Source organism: Geotrypetes seraphini, chromosome 10, assembly GCF_902459505.1.
Source record: "Geotrypetes seraphini chromosome 10, aGeoSer1.1, whole genome shotgun sequence".
Classification (NCBI taxonomy): domain Eukaryota; kingdom Metazoa; phylum Chordata; class Amphibia; order Gymnophiona; family Dermophiidae; genus Geotrypetes; species Geotrypetes seraphini.
Window position 1 is genome coordinate 138,765,921 of NC_047093.1, and position 18,177 is coordinate 138,784,097.

The following is an 18,177-nucleotide window of genomic DNA, read 5'->3' on the forward strand; positions in this document are numbered from 1 at the left end:
GGACATGTCCAGGTTTTCCCAAACATCTGGTAACCCTAGTGATGGCACCAACATGTCAGAACAGATATTAACCCTTTATTTGGCATTGCTGTTCAGAAGCAAGATGTGTCTTCTATGGCTCTTACGGGAGATCTGCCTCTCCAATTGCCTATTACTTGGCACTGTTATTCTCGTTCAACATCGAGTTATGTAAAGCAGCCACTTCACCATCAGCCAATTAAAGGGTTAATCAGAAAAAGCCAGTGAGGTACTGCTGATGACCTGCTGTACAGCAGAGCAGTTTGATTTTCAAAGGCAGGACTTGGTTCATTCATTTTAAATATCAGCCCCCGAACTCTACATCAAACTCAACAGTGTCGAGCTTCAAAACCCCCCTCACCCCCCATAAGCAACTATGCGACGTTCAACAAGTCGCTTCTCTGCCTGACGCTCAACTCAGGTCAGCTTCTTCTTTTTTTTTTAAGAGAAAACAAAGCCTGGCGGAAAATACAATTTTCGGCTTCACCTTCTGTACGACTGACTGGCATTATGCTGGGTCGGAGCTAGTGGCATAGCGAGGGTGAGAGGCGCCCCTCCCCCCCTCGAGTAACAACTTCAACGTGCTCCTCGCGACCCCAGCAGCTCTCCCTCCAACGTCACTTCCTATGTGCAACACGCAAAAGTGACATCAGTGCTCCCTGATGCGGCCGCGAGGAACACGTTGAAGTTGTTGCTCGCAGCGGTGAACAACTAGAGCAGGGGTAGGGAACTCCGGTCCTCGAGAGCCGTATTCCAGTCGGGTTTTCAGGATTTCCCCAATGAATATGCATTGAAAAACAGTGCATGTAAATAGATAAGAACATAAGAACATAAGCAGTGCCTCCGCCGGGTCAGACCATAGGTCCATCCTGCCCGGCAGTCCGCTCCCGCGGCGGCCCAAACAGGTCACGACCTGTCTGAATCACCAGAAGGGGCTCCCTTGCCACCTTGGTTTCTCATTGAAGTCCTATCTTCCCATCGAAGTCCTAACCCTCCGGTCTTGCACATGCACGACCTGTTGGGTTTCTATACTTATTACCTGGTTAGCTTTCTATACTTGTGTTACATCCCAGCTCCTCCCTCAGTATCCCACGATCCCTTTATCCCTCAGGAATCCGTCCAATCCCTGTTTGAATCCCTGTACCGTACTCTGCCTGATCACTTCCTCCGGTAGCGCATTCCAAGTGTCCACGACCCTATGGGTGAAAAAAAACTTCCTTGCATTTGTTTTGAACCTATCTCCCTTCAGTTTCTCCGAATGCCCCCTCGTACTTGTTGTCCCCTTCAGTCTGAAGAATCTGTCCCTATCCACCCTCTCTATGCCCCTCATGATCTTGAAGGTCTCTATCATATCTCCCCTGAGCCTCCTTTTTTCCAGAGAGAAGAGCCCCAGCATATTCATTGGGGAAATCCTGAAAACCCGACTGGAATACGGCTCTCGAGGACCGGAGTTCCCTACCCCTGAACTAGAGGTACGGGAGAAGGAAAGGGGGCGGAAAGGAGGAAGAGACCCCTTCTTACCACGCCACTGGTCAGAGCCCTCTTTCCTACCCTCTTTATTCCCGACTCGCTTGCTTCTCGACCTGCTGGGGCCTACTGGACCTGGATCCCCGCCCCACTCGTGCATATGCGTGCGTTTGTACAGATGATCGCCCCCTGGCCCCACCTTCAACTTCGTACCTCCCCCTCCCTGATCCGGACGCCGCTCGCTCACCTGCTCCTTCGTTTGCGCCTTTTGGACATAATCCCTCCCAACTTTGATCCTCGGCATGAGAATAGCGCGGGAGAACTCAGTGACATTCAGGCCCAGGAGATGACAGAGCTTCTGGGCGGCTGCAGAGATTTGGAAAATAAAATGGGAGACGATCACCGAGGAGGAGGGAGAGAGGTGAGCTGGTTTGGGGGCCCCGTTACATTTATCTGTTTATTTAAAATATTTATATCCCGCAAATCCAACAATGCTAAGCGGGTTCCAAAAGTACAGACTTAATCAAAAAAACAAAACAAAACAAGACAAAATCACAAAAAATACAAAATCATATAACAAAAGCTAAAAAATCACACACAAAAACAACAAATTTAAAACATCATAAGAATTGGATAATAATAATAATTTTAAAAAAAACTGAAACTCCTCTATCCATCCCTCCCTTCCTCATCCCCACCAGCAGTGGCGTAGTGAGGGTGAACGGCGCCGGGGGCAGTGGTGCTCCTCCCCGCCGCAAGTGAGCCCCCCCTTCCCCTGTAACTCTTTCATTTTCCCGGGTGAGCAGCATTATGAATTCGCCGCCCGCATCGCCTCTGCTCTCCCTCTGGTATCACTTCCTAGACACGGGACCCAAAAGCGACGTCAGAGAAAGGCGACGCCGATGTGGGCAGCAAGTTTGTGATGCTGTTCGCGCCAGGGAAATTAAAGCGGTATGAGGAAAGGGGTGCACACGCATGGCAAGGGGGGGTGTCAGGAAGGAGCGGGGGAGCCCACCAGTTCTGGAGTAGTCTATCACGGCTGACACACTTACAACATGGTGAACGCTAGAGAGTGAAAGCAAGGACTTGAAAAGGCAAGGAATGTCAAAAAAATCAACTTTAAACAGATGTAAAAATAACCATTTTCAGCAACACTTCGCCTTTTCTCATCCCGCACACATTCCCCACTAACCTGTGTTGTCTGGCATGGACGCCTGGTCCGTGTTCCTCTCCTTCCGAAATACGATGTTTCCAAACTGAAGAACGGCCGACGCCATCCGCAGCATGCCTATGGGGAAACGGAGAAGGAGGGGCAAAGGTGAAAACTCACCGGAAAACTCGGAAAGGGAGGGGGGGCAACTCAGAGAAGCCCAGTGGCCTAGAGAATGTATCCAAAATCCTTCCAGGTGGATATCCTAGTGGGCTCCACGATAAACACAACCATCGAGCAAACAAGAGAGCAGCAGAGATAAAAAGAGGAGAATTAGGAAAGAGGAAGAAAGGAAAGAGAGAACAAGAGAAAAGAATGAGAAGAAATTCAGAGACAGGAAGAAAGAGGGAGCCAGTGAGCAAGGTAAGAGAGAACAAGAGGAAATTCAGGGAAAGAAAGACAGAGGGAGCCAGTGAGCAAGAAATCGGTATTCTTGGTTGTGTTTTTTGATTAACCTCAAAAGTAATCCAAAGGTGCCGGAGCAAGTGAGATTTCAAGACTGCCAGATACTCAAAGACCCATCTGCACCTCTCAAAAGTCCTGGGTACCTCATGGTCTGCGTTCCCTCTAAGCAGCATCACACATTCTAAGAGCGTTGCTCACAGAATTTACATGGTCGCTTACAAAAATACTTGGAAATCTGGTGTTTAGAATCTGTTACTTGCACGGAAAAAAAAATTTTCACAAAGACTTCCAGTCCTTACAGACAGTATTGCTCAGGACCTTTGAAGACATCTGGCATCAGTCTAACACCCGCCCCAAGTGTCTCAGTGACAACATCCTCCCCAGCTAGCCCACATCAGGTACCATGACAGAATGGAAATCTACACGCAGGCCCTGTGTCTCGACAAGACTCACACATGATCTCCTCGTGGGAGAAACCCATGATGTTCATGGATTCCAGGGTCTCCTGGTAGATCTCTCGATCTTGCTGGCCAGGGATGGGGAGGTATCTGTTGGACAGGAAACGGTACTGATCAAAGGACTCCAGGAGGAGGTCGGCTGAAAGAGAAACACAAGGCATAAGTATCACTCAGCCCCACCTCTGCGCTGTCTGTCTTCCCTTACCATCCATACAAGAAGGGTGAAGTCCAGAGCGAAAAGGAGAGGAGGGAGAGGATGAGGAAGGGCTGGCAGAGAGGAAGAGGATGAGACTAGTAGTGATGAATATGGAGGAAGACGTGAGAAGAGAAGATGAGCTGTGAGGAGGAAGAGTGAAGGGATCAGAAGGGGGGGAGGACAAAGGGAAGAAGAAGACAGGGGTGGCAGGACAGATGAAGACCAGAAGGGAAGAAGGGGGTGGTGGCGTCAAGAGAGGAATGTACAACATACTTTTGACATGTTCACCAGATCCCGCCAGCAGCTGGTAGAAAATGTGGAAGGTTCTCTCATCTTTCGCCTGGCGGATAGCCCGAGACTTCTCCAGGAGATCTGAGCCACCAAGTCAAGGAGAAGAAACCACAGAGCAGGCACCGTGACCTCGAGCCTTGGGCAATGTCCCATGTACAACAGTGCCTTTCCCAGAACAGTCCCAGATTTTCCTTTGGCTGGCGTCTAATTGGAAATGAGAAGCCCCTCATACACTCGGGCTCTCTCCAGACACAAGTGCGTGGTCCCTCTCTGAAAGAAGTCCCTTTTTCGGCCTAACCAACCTGGTGCAGATTTCTACCATGTTCTGAGATAGGGAAGGGATGCTTTCTTTCAAACAGAAGCCAACATTCCTTCTCTCCAGAAAGCTTCTTTCCATGCCACATCGGAAGGTCTCTCTCTGGAAAAACAGTCAATAAACACGATGAACAGAGACTAACCGCCAAAGTGTTAATGATGAGAGTGCCAAGGCATCCAAAACCAAGAAAGCAGCCTGGCGTTCACAGAAAACTTTGCTGGAAAAAAAATCATCATGAAACCTGACGCGACCACGTTTCGGCACTCTGTGTGCATCGGGAGTAAAAAAAATTCTTTAATGCTGCCTCAGCTATATTTCACTGAAGAAAAAAACAAACAAAACAATTCTCCAAGCTGCAGAAACAGAGAAATAATGAAGGTAAAGTCCATTTGGCCCAACCAATCTGCCTATCCATAGAAACATAGAAACATAGAAAGATGACGGCAGAAAAGGGCTATAGCCCATCAAGTCTGCCCACTCTACTGACCCACCCCATTAAGTCTGAGTACTAATGACCTAGTTCCTTAACTCGACCCTCGTAAGGATCCTACTAGGGCATCCCATTTATTCTTAAAGTCAATAACGCTGGTGGCCTTGATCACCTGCTCTGGAAGCTTGTTCCAGTGATCTACAACCCTTTCTGTGAAGAAATACTTCCTTATGTCACTATCGAATTTCCCTCCTCTGAGTTTGAATGGATGCCCCCTTGTGACCGAGGGTCCCCTGAGAAAGAAGATGTCTTCTTCCACCTCGACACGTCCCGTGATGTATTTAAATGTCTCAATCATGTCCCCCCTCTCCCTGCGCTCCTCTAGAGTGTAGAGCTGCAATTTGTTTAGTCTTTCTTCGTACGAGAGACCCTTGAGCCCCGAGATCATCCTAGTGGCCATCCGCTGAACCGACTCAACTCTAAGCACGTCTTTACGGTAATGTGGCCTCCAGAATTGCACACAGTACTCCAGATGAGGTCTCACCATGGTTCTGTACAGTGGCATTATGACTTCAGATTTGCGGCTAACAAAGCTTCTATTGATACATCCCATAAGTTGCCTTGCTTTGGATGAGGCCTTCTCTACTTGTTTGGCGGCCTTCATGTCTGCACTGATGATTACTCCCAAGTCTCTTTCTTCTGAAGTCCTAGCTAGTGTTTCTCCATTTAAGGTGTAAGGTTTGCATGGATTTCTGCTACCGAGATGCATAACCTTACATTTCTTAGCGTTGAAGCCCAGCTGCCATGTCGAGGACCAGTTTTCCAACGTAAGCAGATCCTGCGTCATACTATCCTGCAGATTGCTTTCACTTACTATATTACATAGTTTGGCGTCATCAGCGAATAGAGTTACTTTACCCTGAAGCCCTTGGGTCAAGTCTCTTATGAATATGTTAAAAAGGAGTGGACCCAGGACCGAGCCTTGTGGCACTCCGCTGGTCACCTCCGATGTCTCAGAGAGGGTGCCGTTGACCACCACCCTCTGACGTCTTCCACTCAGCCAATCTTTGACCCATGCAATTAGTGTCTCACCTAGCCCCATAGATTTCATCTTGTTTAATAGTCTACGGTGTGGGACGCTGTCGAAAGCTTTACTGAAATCTAAGTACACTATGTCCAGAGACTCTCCCGAGTCCAGCTTTCCTGTTACCCAATCAAAGAAGCTGATAAGATTGGATTGGCATGACCTACCCCTAGTGAATCCATGTTGACTAGGATCCCTTAGATTCCCCTCATCCAAAATCGTGTCTAATTTACATTTAAGCAATGTTTCCATGAGTTTACACACTATTGATGTGAGACTCACTGGTCTGTAATTTGCAGCCTCCGCTCTGCAACCCTTTTTGTGCAGAGGAACGACGTTAGCTGTTTTCCAGTCCAGGGGGACTCTCCCTGTACTTAGGGAGAGATTGAAGAGCATGGTTAATGGTTCCGCCAGGACATCGCACAGCTCCCTGAGTACTCGTGGGTGCAATTTGTCTGGTCCCATGGCTTTGCTCACCTTGAGTCTTGACAGTTCGCTGTAAACATCAGCTGGTGAGAACCCAAAATTCTGAAATGGGTCTTCCTTGCTTGGCTTTGCTTCCAGCTGTGGCCCGTGTCCAGGTGCCCCGTATCCATGCCATCTACTCATCTTATGTATTTGTCCCAAGCTTTCTTGAAATCAGACATTGTTTTTGTCTCTCCCACTTCCACTGAGAGGTCATTTCACAAAGTCATTACCTTTTCCAGCTAGGCACTTGGTACCTGGGGGGACCACTGTTGGAAACAGGATACTGGGCTTGATGGGCCTTTTGTCTGTCCCCGCCATTGTGACATCACTGATGAGGTTGGCTCTTAGGCATGGGTGGAATGAGGCATTATGACATCACAATCTCAGCTCTGGAATGTTGCTACTCTTTGGGTTTCTGCCAGGTACTTGGGACCTGGGTTGGCCACTGATGAAAACAGGATACAGGCCTTGATGGACCTTTGGTCTGTCCCAGTATGGCAACCCTTATGTTCTTATGTAACATGAAGAAGTATTTCCTCAGATTACTTTTGAGTCTGTCCCTTTTTACCATCATCCTATGCTTCCCCCCCCCCCCCAATTCCAAAGCTTCCTTTCAATTGAAGGAGACTCACCTCCTGTGTGCTTATCTGTATCTCAAAATCTTAATAGTGCACAAATCTAGCAATTCTGAAATATCAATAGACCTAAATTAGCCACCTGAATTGTGAAAATCAACACACGAGTTCCTCAGAATGCCACACCATATACTCGTGTGGCAGCCGTCCTCATAGGAACATTATAGTGTGTGTTTAAGTTATTTCATAATAAATTATAAAGTGCATGTGCTATAATTTTCATTGTTAAAGTGTTACTGCAATGGCAGTTACTTAGCTTGTGGAACTGGGTCTGCCTCAATCCCCACCGACGCGTTTCATGATTTCATCAGGGTCGGGGATGGAGAAAGCTATAAAAAAACAAAAATTGTTATAAGTTGGAAAACCCAGTAACTAAGGTATTAAAACTAAATTATTGCTAAAATCCTTACCAGAGCCGTTCAAAGTCTTAGCGAAATGCTAAATCCCTGTTCAGTATGCCGGGGTTTGAAAATGGCCGCGGCGTGGTAGGTGGACCTAATAAGCCGGTACCCCTGGTCATGTGACCCCATGGAAGCCAATGAGCTACTAGCAGGAAGTCATTTAACAAAAAGACCGGAGAAAAGTCAGGCAGAGTCATATGGCCGATGTTAACCAATCACTAGTCAAATTTAGACCGTGAGGATACATAGTATTAAGCTGAAACATCCAACGAAGTTCTTTGATATTTAAATTATGTTCAAGACTTCTTCAATATAAACAAAATTTAGAAGAGGAGCAGTCCATAGTATGTGTCCAACAATTCTCCCACCTAGTGTATAACATCAAGAAAATAATTCTCAAACACTGGCATATAGTACAATTGGCTCTGGGACCTGAATATGGCCCCCCAATTTTTGCATTCAAAAGAGCTAGAAATCTGGGGGAGCTCATTGCTCCATACAAACAAAGGGACATTTCTGTCCAGAATGGCCACTATACCTGCGGCCAATGTCAGTGGTATGAATATGCCCTGACAGGGGAAACCTGGTGTCATCCACAGACTGGCAAAGTATATTCTGCTAAAACTAGAACCAACTGTAAATCGGATCATGTTATATATATGATAACTTGCCCCTGTCCAAAAATATACATAGGGCGCACCATTAGACCTATGAATGTCAGACTTAATGAACACAAGTCTTGTGTTAACACTGGAGTTGAAACCGCTCCATTAGTTCGCCACTGGTCTCTATTGAAACACAAAATTACTGACCTTAAATGGCGTATCATCGACACTATTCATGTCGGGTGGGAGGGAGATAATTTAAACATCAAAGAACTTCGTTGGATGTTTCAGCTTAATACTATGTATCCTCACGGTCTAAATTTGACTAGTGATTGGTTAACATCGGCCATATGACTCTGCCTGACTTTTCTCCGGTCTTTTTGTTAAATGACTTCCTGCTAGTAGCTCATTGGCTACCATGGGGTCACATGACCAGGGGTACCGGCTTATTAGGTCCACCTACCACGCCGCGGCCATTTTCAAACCCCGGCATACTGAACAGGGATTTAGCATTTCGCTAAGACTTTGAACGGCTCTGGTAAGGATTTTAGCAATAATTTAGTTTTAATACCTTAGTTACTGGGTTTTCCAACTTATAACAATTTTTGTTTTTTTATAGCTTTCTCCATCCCCGACCCTGATGAAATCATGAAACGCGTCGGTGGGGATTGAGGCAGACCCAGTTTCACAAGCTAAGTAACTGCCATTGCAGTAACACTTTAACAATGAAAATTATAGCACATGCACTTTATAATTTATTATGAAATATTATGAAATAACTTAAATACACACTATAATGTTCCTATGAGGACGGCTGCCACACGAGTATATGGTGTGGCATTCTGAGGAGCTCGTGTGTTGATTTTCACAATTCAGGTGGCTAATTTAGGTCTATTGACACTGTATCTCAGACATGCCGAGTCTATCGCTTTTGGCGGGGAAACTCCCACTTTTTTGGGTCTTCTCCCTCCCTCTCGCAGAAGGGCCAGGATCTCCCACTGAGTTGCCTCCCTGTGCCATGGCAGCAGGAAAAGCCTTCATCAAAGGTCATTTCCAGCTGTCATTAATCCTTTTACGAAAGCCTTTCATGGAGAGATAACTCCTTTTGCCTGGCTGCCAATCAGCTGTGCAAGGAGAAGAGGAATGGGTGGGTCTGGACAAATCTCCTGTTGAGTGGGTCAGGGGAGAGGGGGGGGCCCTTGGCAGCTCCGGTATCTTTCAATTCTGGTATCTTTGCTCACAGAGGAAATATCACATCAATAATTGCTCTACCAGTTCTTCAAACACTGCAAGGACCTGGGTATTTTAAGTTAGGTAGGGAACACTTTCAGGTCATGGACCTGGGGGGCCGCCGCGGGAGCGGACTGCCGGGCACGATGGACCCCTGGTCTGACCCGGCAGAGGCAACGCTTATGTTCTTATGTTCTTATGACCTCATGATTTTTTTTCCCAATAATGTGTCGTCTTGATGCCAAAGCTACCCAGGCTAGAATAAGCCAGTTCTGAACCCCCTTCCTCATCAATTTGGAATTATAAGACCCTGCAGGCATTGGTGGCAAATCCAGGGCTGGATCATCTGGGGCTAGAAGACTTAGATAAGAACATAGGCAGTTGCCATACTGGGACAGACCGAAGGTCCATCAAGCCTTGAATCCTGTTTCCAAAAGTGGCCAACCCAGGTCCTAAGTACCTGGCAGAAACCCAAAGAGTAGCAACATTCCAGAGCTGAGATTGTGATGTCATAATGCCTCTTTCCACCAATGCCTAAGAGCCAACCTCATCAGTGATGTCACAATGGCTTGATTGTCCTAGACTTGGCTCACATAAGATCATAAGAGCTGCCATACTGGGACACAGCGAAGGTTCATCAAGCCCAGTATCCTGTTTCCAACAGTGGCCAATCCAGGTCACAAGTACCTGGCCAGATCCCAAATAGAGTAAAACAGACTTTATGCTGTTTACCCTGGGACAAGCACTGGCTTTCCCCAAATCCATCTCAATAATGGTTTATGGACTTTTGTTTTAGAAAATCCTCCAAACTTTCTTTTTTTTTTTTTTAAACCCTGCCAAGCTAACTGCTTTCACCACATTCTCTGGCAACAAATTCCAGAGTTTAATTACACATTGTTGATGACCCAGAGGCAGCTGTGTGTGTCTCACTGGGAACAAATCACAATGCTTTTTACTGATTATTCTCCTGGCGACAGTCATGGATGCGGGAAAGAACCACCCTTCCCCTGCCCCCCAAACGTATTTATTTATTTAAAACATTCCTAGACCACCTATCGCTTTAAGCCCCAAACAATTCACAGTAAACATTTGAAATGATACAAGTAACATATTAAATGTTAAAAAAAATACATGCATAATTAATAATAAAATATACACAGATTACAATACTAAAAACAAATAAACAAATTAAAACTAAAATAAAAAAATAGGAAAAATGAAAATTCAGTAAGTACTTTCTAGCCTCTTTCCTTCCCCAACTAGAAGCACAAACTCCACAGGATACAGGTCTCAATGTTCGCTCCAACAATGTAACCTGACACATCAAAATTAATCCGGATAAATTTGCCCTGGAGAGAGAAGAGAGGAACAAAAGAAAAAAAAAAGGGCTTGGAGAAATCAAGTCAGTTTGCATTGTTCATTCTAAGTATATCAGGGTTTTACTTTGAACACAAGAGTCCCCCAGCCAGCCACCCTGTCACTTTTACAGAAATGAGCCTGTAGAGAATGGCACGGGGACAGAATTTGTCCCCGTCCCCGTGGTTAACCAACCCGGTGTCATTCTTTAAGGAGAGGGAAGAATCAAGAGTACGAATGGCCACAGCCATTGACACTCAGGCCTTGCATTGAAGAATGTTGGTGCAGAAAGACTGAGGTTCAGAGAGACACTAGAGAATGGCACGGGATGGTTTCCCACAGTTATCCGCAGGGACGGAGATGGTGAGGAGCCCTACCATGCCCACATAAAACCAGCCCACCGTACTTCTGTTCGGCCTCAACCCAGATGAGGCTGTTCTGAGCGTTCAGAATTCTTCCCAGAGCTCTTCCCAGGTGTGGGAGCAGAGGGGAGGAGCATTACCAGATTTTCAGTTTTTTCCCCACTGGTTGGAAGAAGGGCCTCTATAGGACTCTTTCTGGAGACCCTAACCAAGCATTTTAACCAGTGAGCACAATGCAGGCGTGTGGAAGGACGTCGTCACCCAGGCAGCACAAAGAGTTTGGCAAAGGAGTTTTATTTCCTCAAGACTCTGCTTTGGAACCCTAAAAACAGAGAGGGGGGCAGATGGAGGATGCTTTAAGCCATGATAGGTCAAAGTTGAATGTACCATACAAGACTTGGTGAGTGTTGGGTGAGGGACAGCGGTCTTGATCTTTGCCCTCAGGGGACTAAGGAATCACTCTAAACGATTCACTATTCTACTCCTGCTAGTTTCTAGAACATTCTGAGAAATGCTGGTCAGGAGTGTGGCAAGATACTCCAACCGCCGAAAGACAAAATATTCAAAGATTGCTGCCATTTTGTTGGTCAGATTGAAAGGAGTGGGTGGCATGGTTTTTATAAGTGGTGGAAGATGGAGGGCAGGAAAATGTGGCAAGAAACTCAGGAGCAAGGGAGAAGTGCCCCAAGCCCTGGCATCTTCAAGTTTCAAGTTTTATTTTAATTTGATGAATCGCTTATTTAGTTTTACGAAGAGAGATACAACATTAATAATTAATTAAAAAAAAGAAAAAGGCGTTTAAAATTTAAAATAATGGGTTAGACCGACAGACTTAAGGACTAATCAATACATAAGGCAAAGAGGAATAGAACTACATTTCAATATTTTAAAGTACAGCAGAGAACCATAAAAGGAAAGAACATTAGGAAAGGTAAAATAGAAACCTGAAAGAAACTAATGTAAAATTTAAGCATAATTTAAAGATCTACAAATTCAACGACATGCATCCAGGTGAAGTTTTCACTTACAAATCTAGAGGAGTTATCATTCTTCACCGTCTTGGCATTACCAAAGGCTTCCAGGATGGGGTTGGCCTGTAGCAGCTGCTGCTCAAGTTCTCCCTGTTAACAAACAGAACAGGAAATGAGGACAAGGTCATTTCAAGGACAAAACAGAAGAAATCCAAGTTTCCTGCCATTAAGTCAAATTCAACAGAATGGATGTTGAAGATCTATCGTTTCATGGGAGAGTGAGTCCTAGCCTTTCCCAGCAGGAGATGCTATAAGGAATAGCGCAGGAGGAGTATCACAGCTCCTCCACAGGCCCGGCCTCTCCTGGTACGAGGTATTATAGTAGGGTTGCCAGATTTCATCTATGAAAAAAAGAACACCTGGCCCCGCCCAGTTTCACTACCAGCCCCGCCCCATTCCGCCTCCATACAAACCTCCCCAAGCTCGGGACTGCGTCTGCACGGACATCGACATGATGATGTCATGTGCATGTGTATGACATCATCGGATCAACAATTGTGTACGTGCAGAAGCCCTCCAGGTGTTGCCCTTCCAAAACATGGACAAACTGCCAGATTTTGGAAATCCCTCTGGGCACCTGGAAAGTCCTTTAAAAAGAGGGCATGTCCAGGTTTTCCCAGACATCTGGAATTCACAGTTCCTGCAGTCCCAGCAGGAGGTGCTGAAGGGAATGGTTCAGAAACACTGGACTCTCAAAGCTCCTGCAGTCCTATCCTTTCCCAGCAAGAGGTGCTGTAGGGAATGGTTCATGAACACTGGGTCGGGGGGAGGGACTCTCACAGCTCCTGCAGTCCTATCCTTTCCCAGCAAGAGGTGCTGTAGAGAATGGTGTAGGAACGCTGGGTCTGGGGAGCATTTCACAGCTCCTGCAGTACCATCCTCCCCCAGCAGGAAGTGCTGTTGGGAATAGTGCAGAAGAACTGTGTGCAGGGGAGTTCCTAGATCCTGCAGTTCCGCTCTCTCTCAGCAGAAGGCACTGCAGGAGTAAGGAGTCGTTTGTAGGGAAAAGTAAAATCAATAACGACACATACAAAAAGATTAAATGAATTAAAGCTCAAATATGACAGATCAAATTAATATAGCCATCAGATTACTCACGTAAGAAACAGAGGTGGAGGAAGACGACTGTGATGACATATGGCAAACAGCACAGCAGACACAGACACGCATGAAACAAAAAAAATGTTAGGAATTAATGCAAATGAAAAACAGATGAATGGAAACACTAGGATCAATAGTCGGCAGCGGGAGAGCCAGGAAAGATAACCAGGCACATGCCTCTGGAGCTTCCATTAAGTGACTGCTCAAGGACCACTGGTCAATTTTCAAACAGGCGTCCAGAAGTGCACATGTTGGGTGAGGTATATTTTCAGCAGTGCCACTGGAAACACGCATCTGCTCTACCTGTGTAGGAATTGGTCTGGGAGCCCAATACTCAAAACTATGGGTTGGATCGGGAGGGAGAGGTCAATAGATCACCAGGGTATGTTTGTTTTTTGGAGGGGGGTTTTACACTACGGGAAGGGCGAGAGGCTGAGGCCGGTGCAGGAAGCAGTTCGGGGCAGGGTGGTCGAGTTGGAAGGAGAAAAAGGGTGCCCCTGAACACCTCTCAACAACGAGAGGGCAAAGGATGAAGTTAAGAGGCGATAGGTTCAGGAGTAATCTAAGGAAATACCTTTTTACAGAAAGGGTGGTAGATGCGTGGAATAGGCTCCCAGTACAGGTGGTGGAGACAGAGACTGTGTCTGAATTCAAGAAAGCGTGGGTCAGGCACATGGGATCTCTTAGGGAGAGGAGGAGATAGTGGATGCTGTGGAAGGACAGACTGGATGGGCCATTTGGCCTTTATCTGCCATCATGTCTCAAACAAACCCTTCTACACTGCCAGACAAAACGTTTCCTGTGCTAATCACACACTTTTTTTTAGCCTTTCTGCGGGGTAATTAATAACTGCGGTAAAAAGTACTGTAAATGTGGTCTGCAGGGAACGCGTTGCCAGAGGATGTGGTAAGAGCGGATAGCGCAGCTGGTTTTAAGAAAGGTTTGGACAAGTTCCTGGAGGAAAAGTCCTCCCCCCCCTGCAAGTTAATACCTGCGCTGAAACCATTTGGACCCCGACTCTATAAATGCCACCTAAAGTTAGGCACCTAGGATTGGCGCAGCTAGCCAAGCCAGGCACCTAACTCAATTATTTACAAAGCCTTAATCGGCGCTCTTAAATTGAAAATTGCAATTACATCGTGATTAATTAGTTGGTAGGCGCCCACCACTTCGAGGTCGGAGTCTGCTCCAAGGTGCTTACGAGGAAATAGGCGTGCTTACGAGGTGGGTCGCGGACGCGCTCCTCATTAAAGGGGCGGAATAGAGGCAAGATTGTTTAGGCCGAGAAAACACTGACATAAATAGTGTGCCTGTTTCAACACCTACTGGCACCTAAGACCACTTCAGATGCCACTAGGCGTTTTAACAACTCAAAAAAATTATTTCACCTCAAGAATTAAACCGGATATCACATATTATTTATTTAAAAAAAAGTTATTAATTTTAAAAAGGTGCAAAAAAGCTAAAGAAACCCCCTTCTATACTAGAAGAACTTATTCTTTAAAATGCACGTTTTTGGCCAATTAAAATGTCTTTTATTTCAGAAAGCCTGTATGACTGCGCATAAATGTATTATGGAATTTTGGTTGCAGAAAGAATCTCCAAGTTTTGGGCATTGGAGGAATCAATTCCATCGCTTATTTCTATTTGAGAGTTGGGAGGTTCAAGGTTCGCCTAAAAAAAAACTCGTCTTTTTATGGAGGTTTGGGATCCTTATATTCAGAATCTTTCACCAAAAATACAAAGTTTGGTTATTAATGATTTATTATGAAAATTAGGTTTACTAATTACATTTCAGTTTTTTATTTTAATTCTTTATTTTTGTCATCTTTCATCCAGGGTGAGGGATTTCATTTAGGGGAAGATAATGGATAGGGGATGAAATTAAGGGGGGTGTAGATAAGATTGAATTAGTTCATATGGAAATTAAATTTGAAAGAATGATTTAAATTTGTATGAAATATTATTATTGTGATTCTTATTGTATTGAATGTATTTTTGTATTATCCTATTGTACTGATTATTTGATTCTTTCAATAAAAATTGTTATACATAAAATGCACGTGGCTGAATTTTAAAGCGTAAACGGTTTCTTAGCGTACAAGACGTTCCTTCTTACTTGGAATATGCTTTGTTGCTGGAGAGAAAAGGAAAGGAGGGGGAGATGAAGGAGGGGGATTTGCGTTCCTACAAAGTGCTAGGACAGAGATGAGGGTGGCATGGAGTGAGACCAGCTGAAAGCATGATGGCGGAGATGCCAACCAGCCCCCCGTACCCACGCATGCGCGGAGGCACCCTGGCTCCACTTGCCTGCAGTTTGAAAGACATGGGCGATTCCGGCTGCCAGTAAGAAAAGACACAGAGAGAAATATGCAATGGTTAGTTATAAGAGATTATTTTAGGGTGAGAATGGGAACGAAGGACCCTCAGTGGCGGAGGAATGAGGGGTTAGGCCTGGGAGGAGCACAGAGAACCCTGGGCGGTGGGAGAGGGTGAGAGGTAAAGCCTGGGATGGACACAGCGGTGGGAGGGGGTGAGAAGTAAAGCCTGGGATGGGCACAGCGGTGGAAGGGGGTGAAAGGTAAAGCCTGGGATGGACACAGAGGATCCTATCAATAATATTTCTCTTTTTTTTTTTTTAACTCAAGGCAGCCCTGACACCCCAATCACAAAAGTGTTAAAATAACAAAATACATAAGCTCTTCTTGCTCCCAACTCCACCCCAGTGACTCTTTATCCCCTCCCAATAACTGATGAGTAAGCCCAGCCAGTGTACCCCACTTTTCACCGATGGTATGGGATATAAACCAGAGCTCAGGGCAATATGCGCTGGATTCAATTCAAGGAAATACCTTCCTGTTTGATATAAAAGACACAGATTCCCCCCCCCCAAAAAAAAAAAAATCATAACAAAACTAAAGCCCAAATAAGCCTCCTGGTCCATGCTACAGCCACAACATACAAAACCAGGTGCTGAGCCGCACGCATCAAGACAGGCAGCGGCGCCTCTTCTGCTCCCGTTCCGCGCAACTCACCGGTACGGCGTGCTCCTTGCGGACTTTGTGCGAGGAGGCCACGTGAGCCAGGTACTGGATCACCTTCTTCGTATTCTCCGTCTTCCCAGCTCCCGACTCTCCACTGAAAGGGTAGAAAACAGACACCGGGGAGGGAAATTTTTCGTTTGAAAATCCGTGATTTTTTAAAAAAAATTTTTCTCATTAACATGAAGTTAGATCGACACCTTTTTCCATTTAAACTGTCAACCACACCTCCCCTTCAAAGGTCAGTGAGAACGTGCTCAGCGGGCGGAGCTGGATTGAAGGATCGGGACAGATGAAACAGATACCTATTCATAAGATGGCGACCACCAAGTTCCATCCGTCCCCCACCCCATTACATCCATCCCGCCCCCAGCTCTGCCCTAGTCCTGCCCCTCGCTGCCTGCTCTCGTCAGGCAGAAGGAAATCCATGCATGGGCGGAATTCGTCCTGCCCGACTCAGTTTAGAGGATACTTTTCAAAACCCGGACAACTTGGCGGGTTTTGAAAAGCTGTCCGGACCCCCGGACATATCCTCGAAAAGGAGGACTTGTCTGGGGACATTCGGACATCTGATAACCCTACCTATTCAGGTACAGAAAGGCCTAGAAGGGCATTAAATCTACTAGACACGAAATGGTTCAGTACAAAGTGTTATGCCACTTCCTCGCCCCTCTTTTCTCTCCAATAGGTTTCCCTGCTGCGACAGAAGGAGAGTCAAGAAGCAGAACAGAACCGGGTTTCAGGAGCAATACAACGGGATGTGGACTGGTCCTAGAACCTGCCTGGATTAGTGCTGCCTGATTCTAATCAATTCACGTTCAAAAAAATAAATAAATCGGACTCACCAATTCAGCGAGTTCCAACACCTCCAGGTCTCCTCAAGCAGCAGCGGCGGTGGAAGGCAGGAAGAGGCAGTGCTCGGAACAGGCTGCTCCTGGCCTGTCCCGTCGGTGACTTCCTTCAACCACTTCACTGATGACATCACCAATGACATGACAGAGGGAAGCCCTGGCGGAGCAGGCCAGAAGCAGCTTGTTAGAGCGTTGCCTCTTCCCACTGACCATCGTCTCAGCTGCTTTGGGAGGCCTACATGTCAGATCTCACGGTAGAGAGGGTCAGTCGGAAGGTGCTGCACAGGGGGATAGGAGAGAGGGCAATCTTCTGCACAGGGGATGGGAGGGAGGAATGGAAAGCTGTTACACAGGGGGATGGGAAGGAGAAGAAATGTTGGACATGGGAAGGAGGAGAGGAAGGGAGAGATGCAACAAAGAGATAGAAAGAGGTGAGAGGGAGAAAACCTTCATATGGTGGAGGGGAGGGAAACATGCATGGAGAAAAGAGGAGAAATATTGGACATAGGGTGGAGGACAGGGAGAGATGGTGCATGGGGAGAGAGATAGAAATGTTGCATATGACAATGGAGGGGAGGAAGGGAAAGATGCTGCATGGAGAGGAAGAGAGAGGTTTGACCCAGAACATAAGGCAGGGGGGAGAGAGAGAGAGATGGTAGACAGTGGGAAAGAAACAGAAATGTTGGATATGGCAGTGGAAGGGAAGATACAGAGATAGAAAATGGATGGTGAGCACAGAGAAAGAAGAAAATGTCAAATGGGCAGGAGACCCTGGCGAGTGAGGAAACAGAAACCAGAGCCTGGGACCAACAGACAACAAAAGGTAGAAAAATAATTGTATTTTTTGTTTTGTGATTACAATATGTCAGATTTGAAATGTGTAAACCTGCCAGAGCTGGTGTTAGACAGGAAGCATAAGTTGAGACCAAACAGAGAGAGGAAAAGTCTTTGTTTCTTTTGTTTACACCACAGCGCCAGCATGGGGTTGGAGAGGGCAAAGGGGGTGTGGGGTGTGTGAAGAGGCTACAAAATAAACCCGCCAGGACATTTGGAAAAACCCAACAACAGCCGATAGTGCAGGAAAAGTGAATCGAATTGAAAAATCAATTCAATGGACCAAATTAAATTCGAAATTTTTTCCCTGAATCAGGCAGCACTAGCCTGGACCCATAGATAGATCCCTGTACACTGAGAACCAGGCCCCAGGACTCTCAAATCTAA

General features: G+C 46.1%; 1 protein-coding gene across 6 annotated transcripts in view; it reads right to left on the reverse strand.

The window, feature by feature from the left end:
* LOC117367510 (myosin-10-like) overlaps window positions 1-18,177 on the reverse strand; it is a 125,949-nt gene that overhangs the window by 49,651 nt on the left and 58,121 nt on the right. For 4 of the 6 annotated variants that reach the window (XM_033960091.1, XM_033960089.1, XM_033960092.1 and 1 more), the window contains exons 5-12: window positions 16,100-16,202; window positions 13,062-13,088; window positions 11,961-12,053; window positions 10,500-10,563; window positions 4,028-4,126; window positions 3,554-3,697; window positions 2,678-2,773; window positions 1,733-1,851 (exon numbers count right to left, since the gene is read on the reverse strand). In XM_033960091.1, coding sequence (XP_033815982.1) covers window positions 1,733-1,851; window positions 2,678-2,773; window positions 3,554-3,697; window positions 4,028-4,126; window positions 10,500-10,563; window positions 11,961-12,053; window positions 13,062-13,088; window positions 16,100-16,202 — 745 coding nt within the window. The remainder of the gene's footprint in view (window positions 1-1,732; window positions 1,852-2,677; window positions 2,774-3,553; window positions 3,698-4,027; window positions 4,127-10,499; window positions 10,564-11,960; window positions 12,054-13,061; window positions 13,089-16,099; window positions 16,203-18,177) is intronic. The other 2 variants (XM_033960093.1, XM_033960094.1) reach the window with 1 other exon arrangement.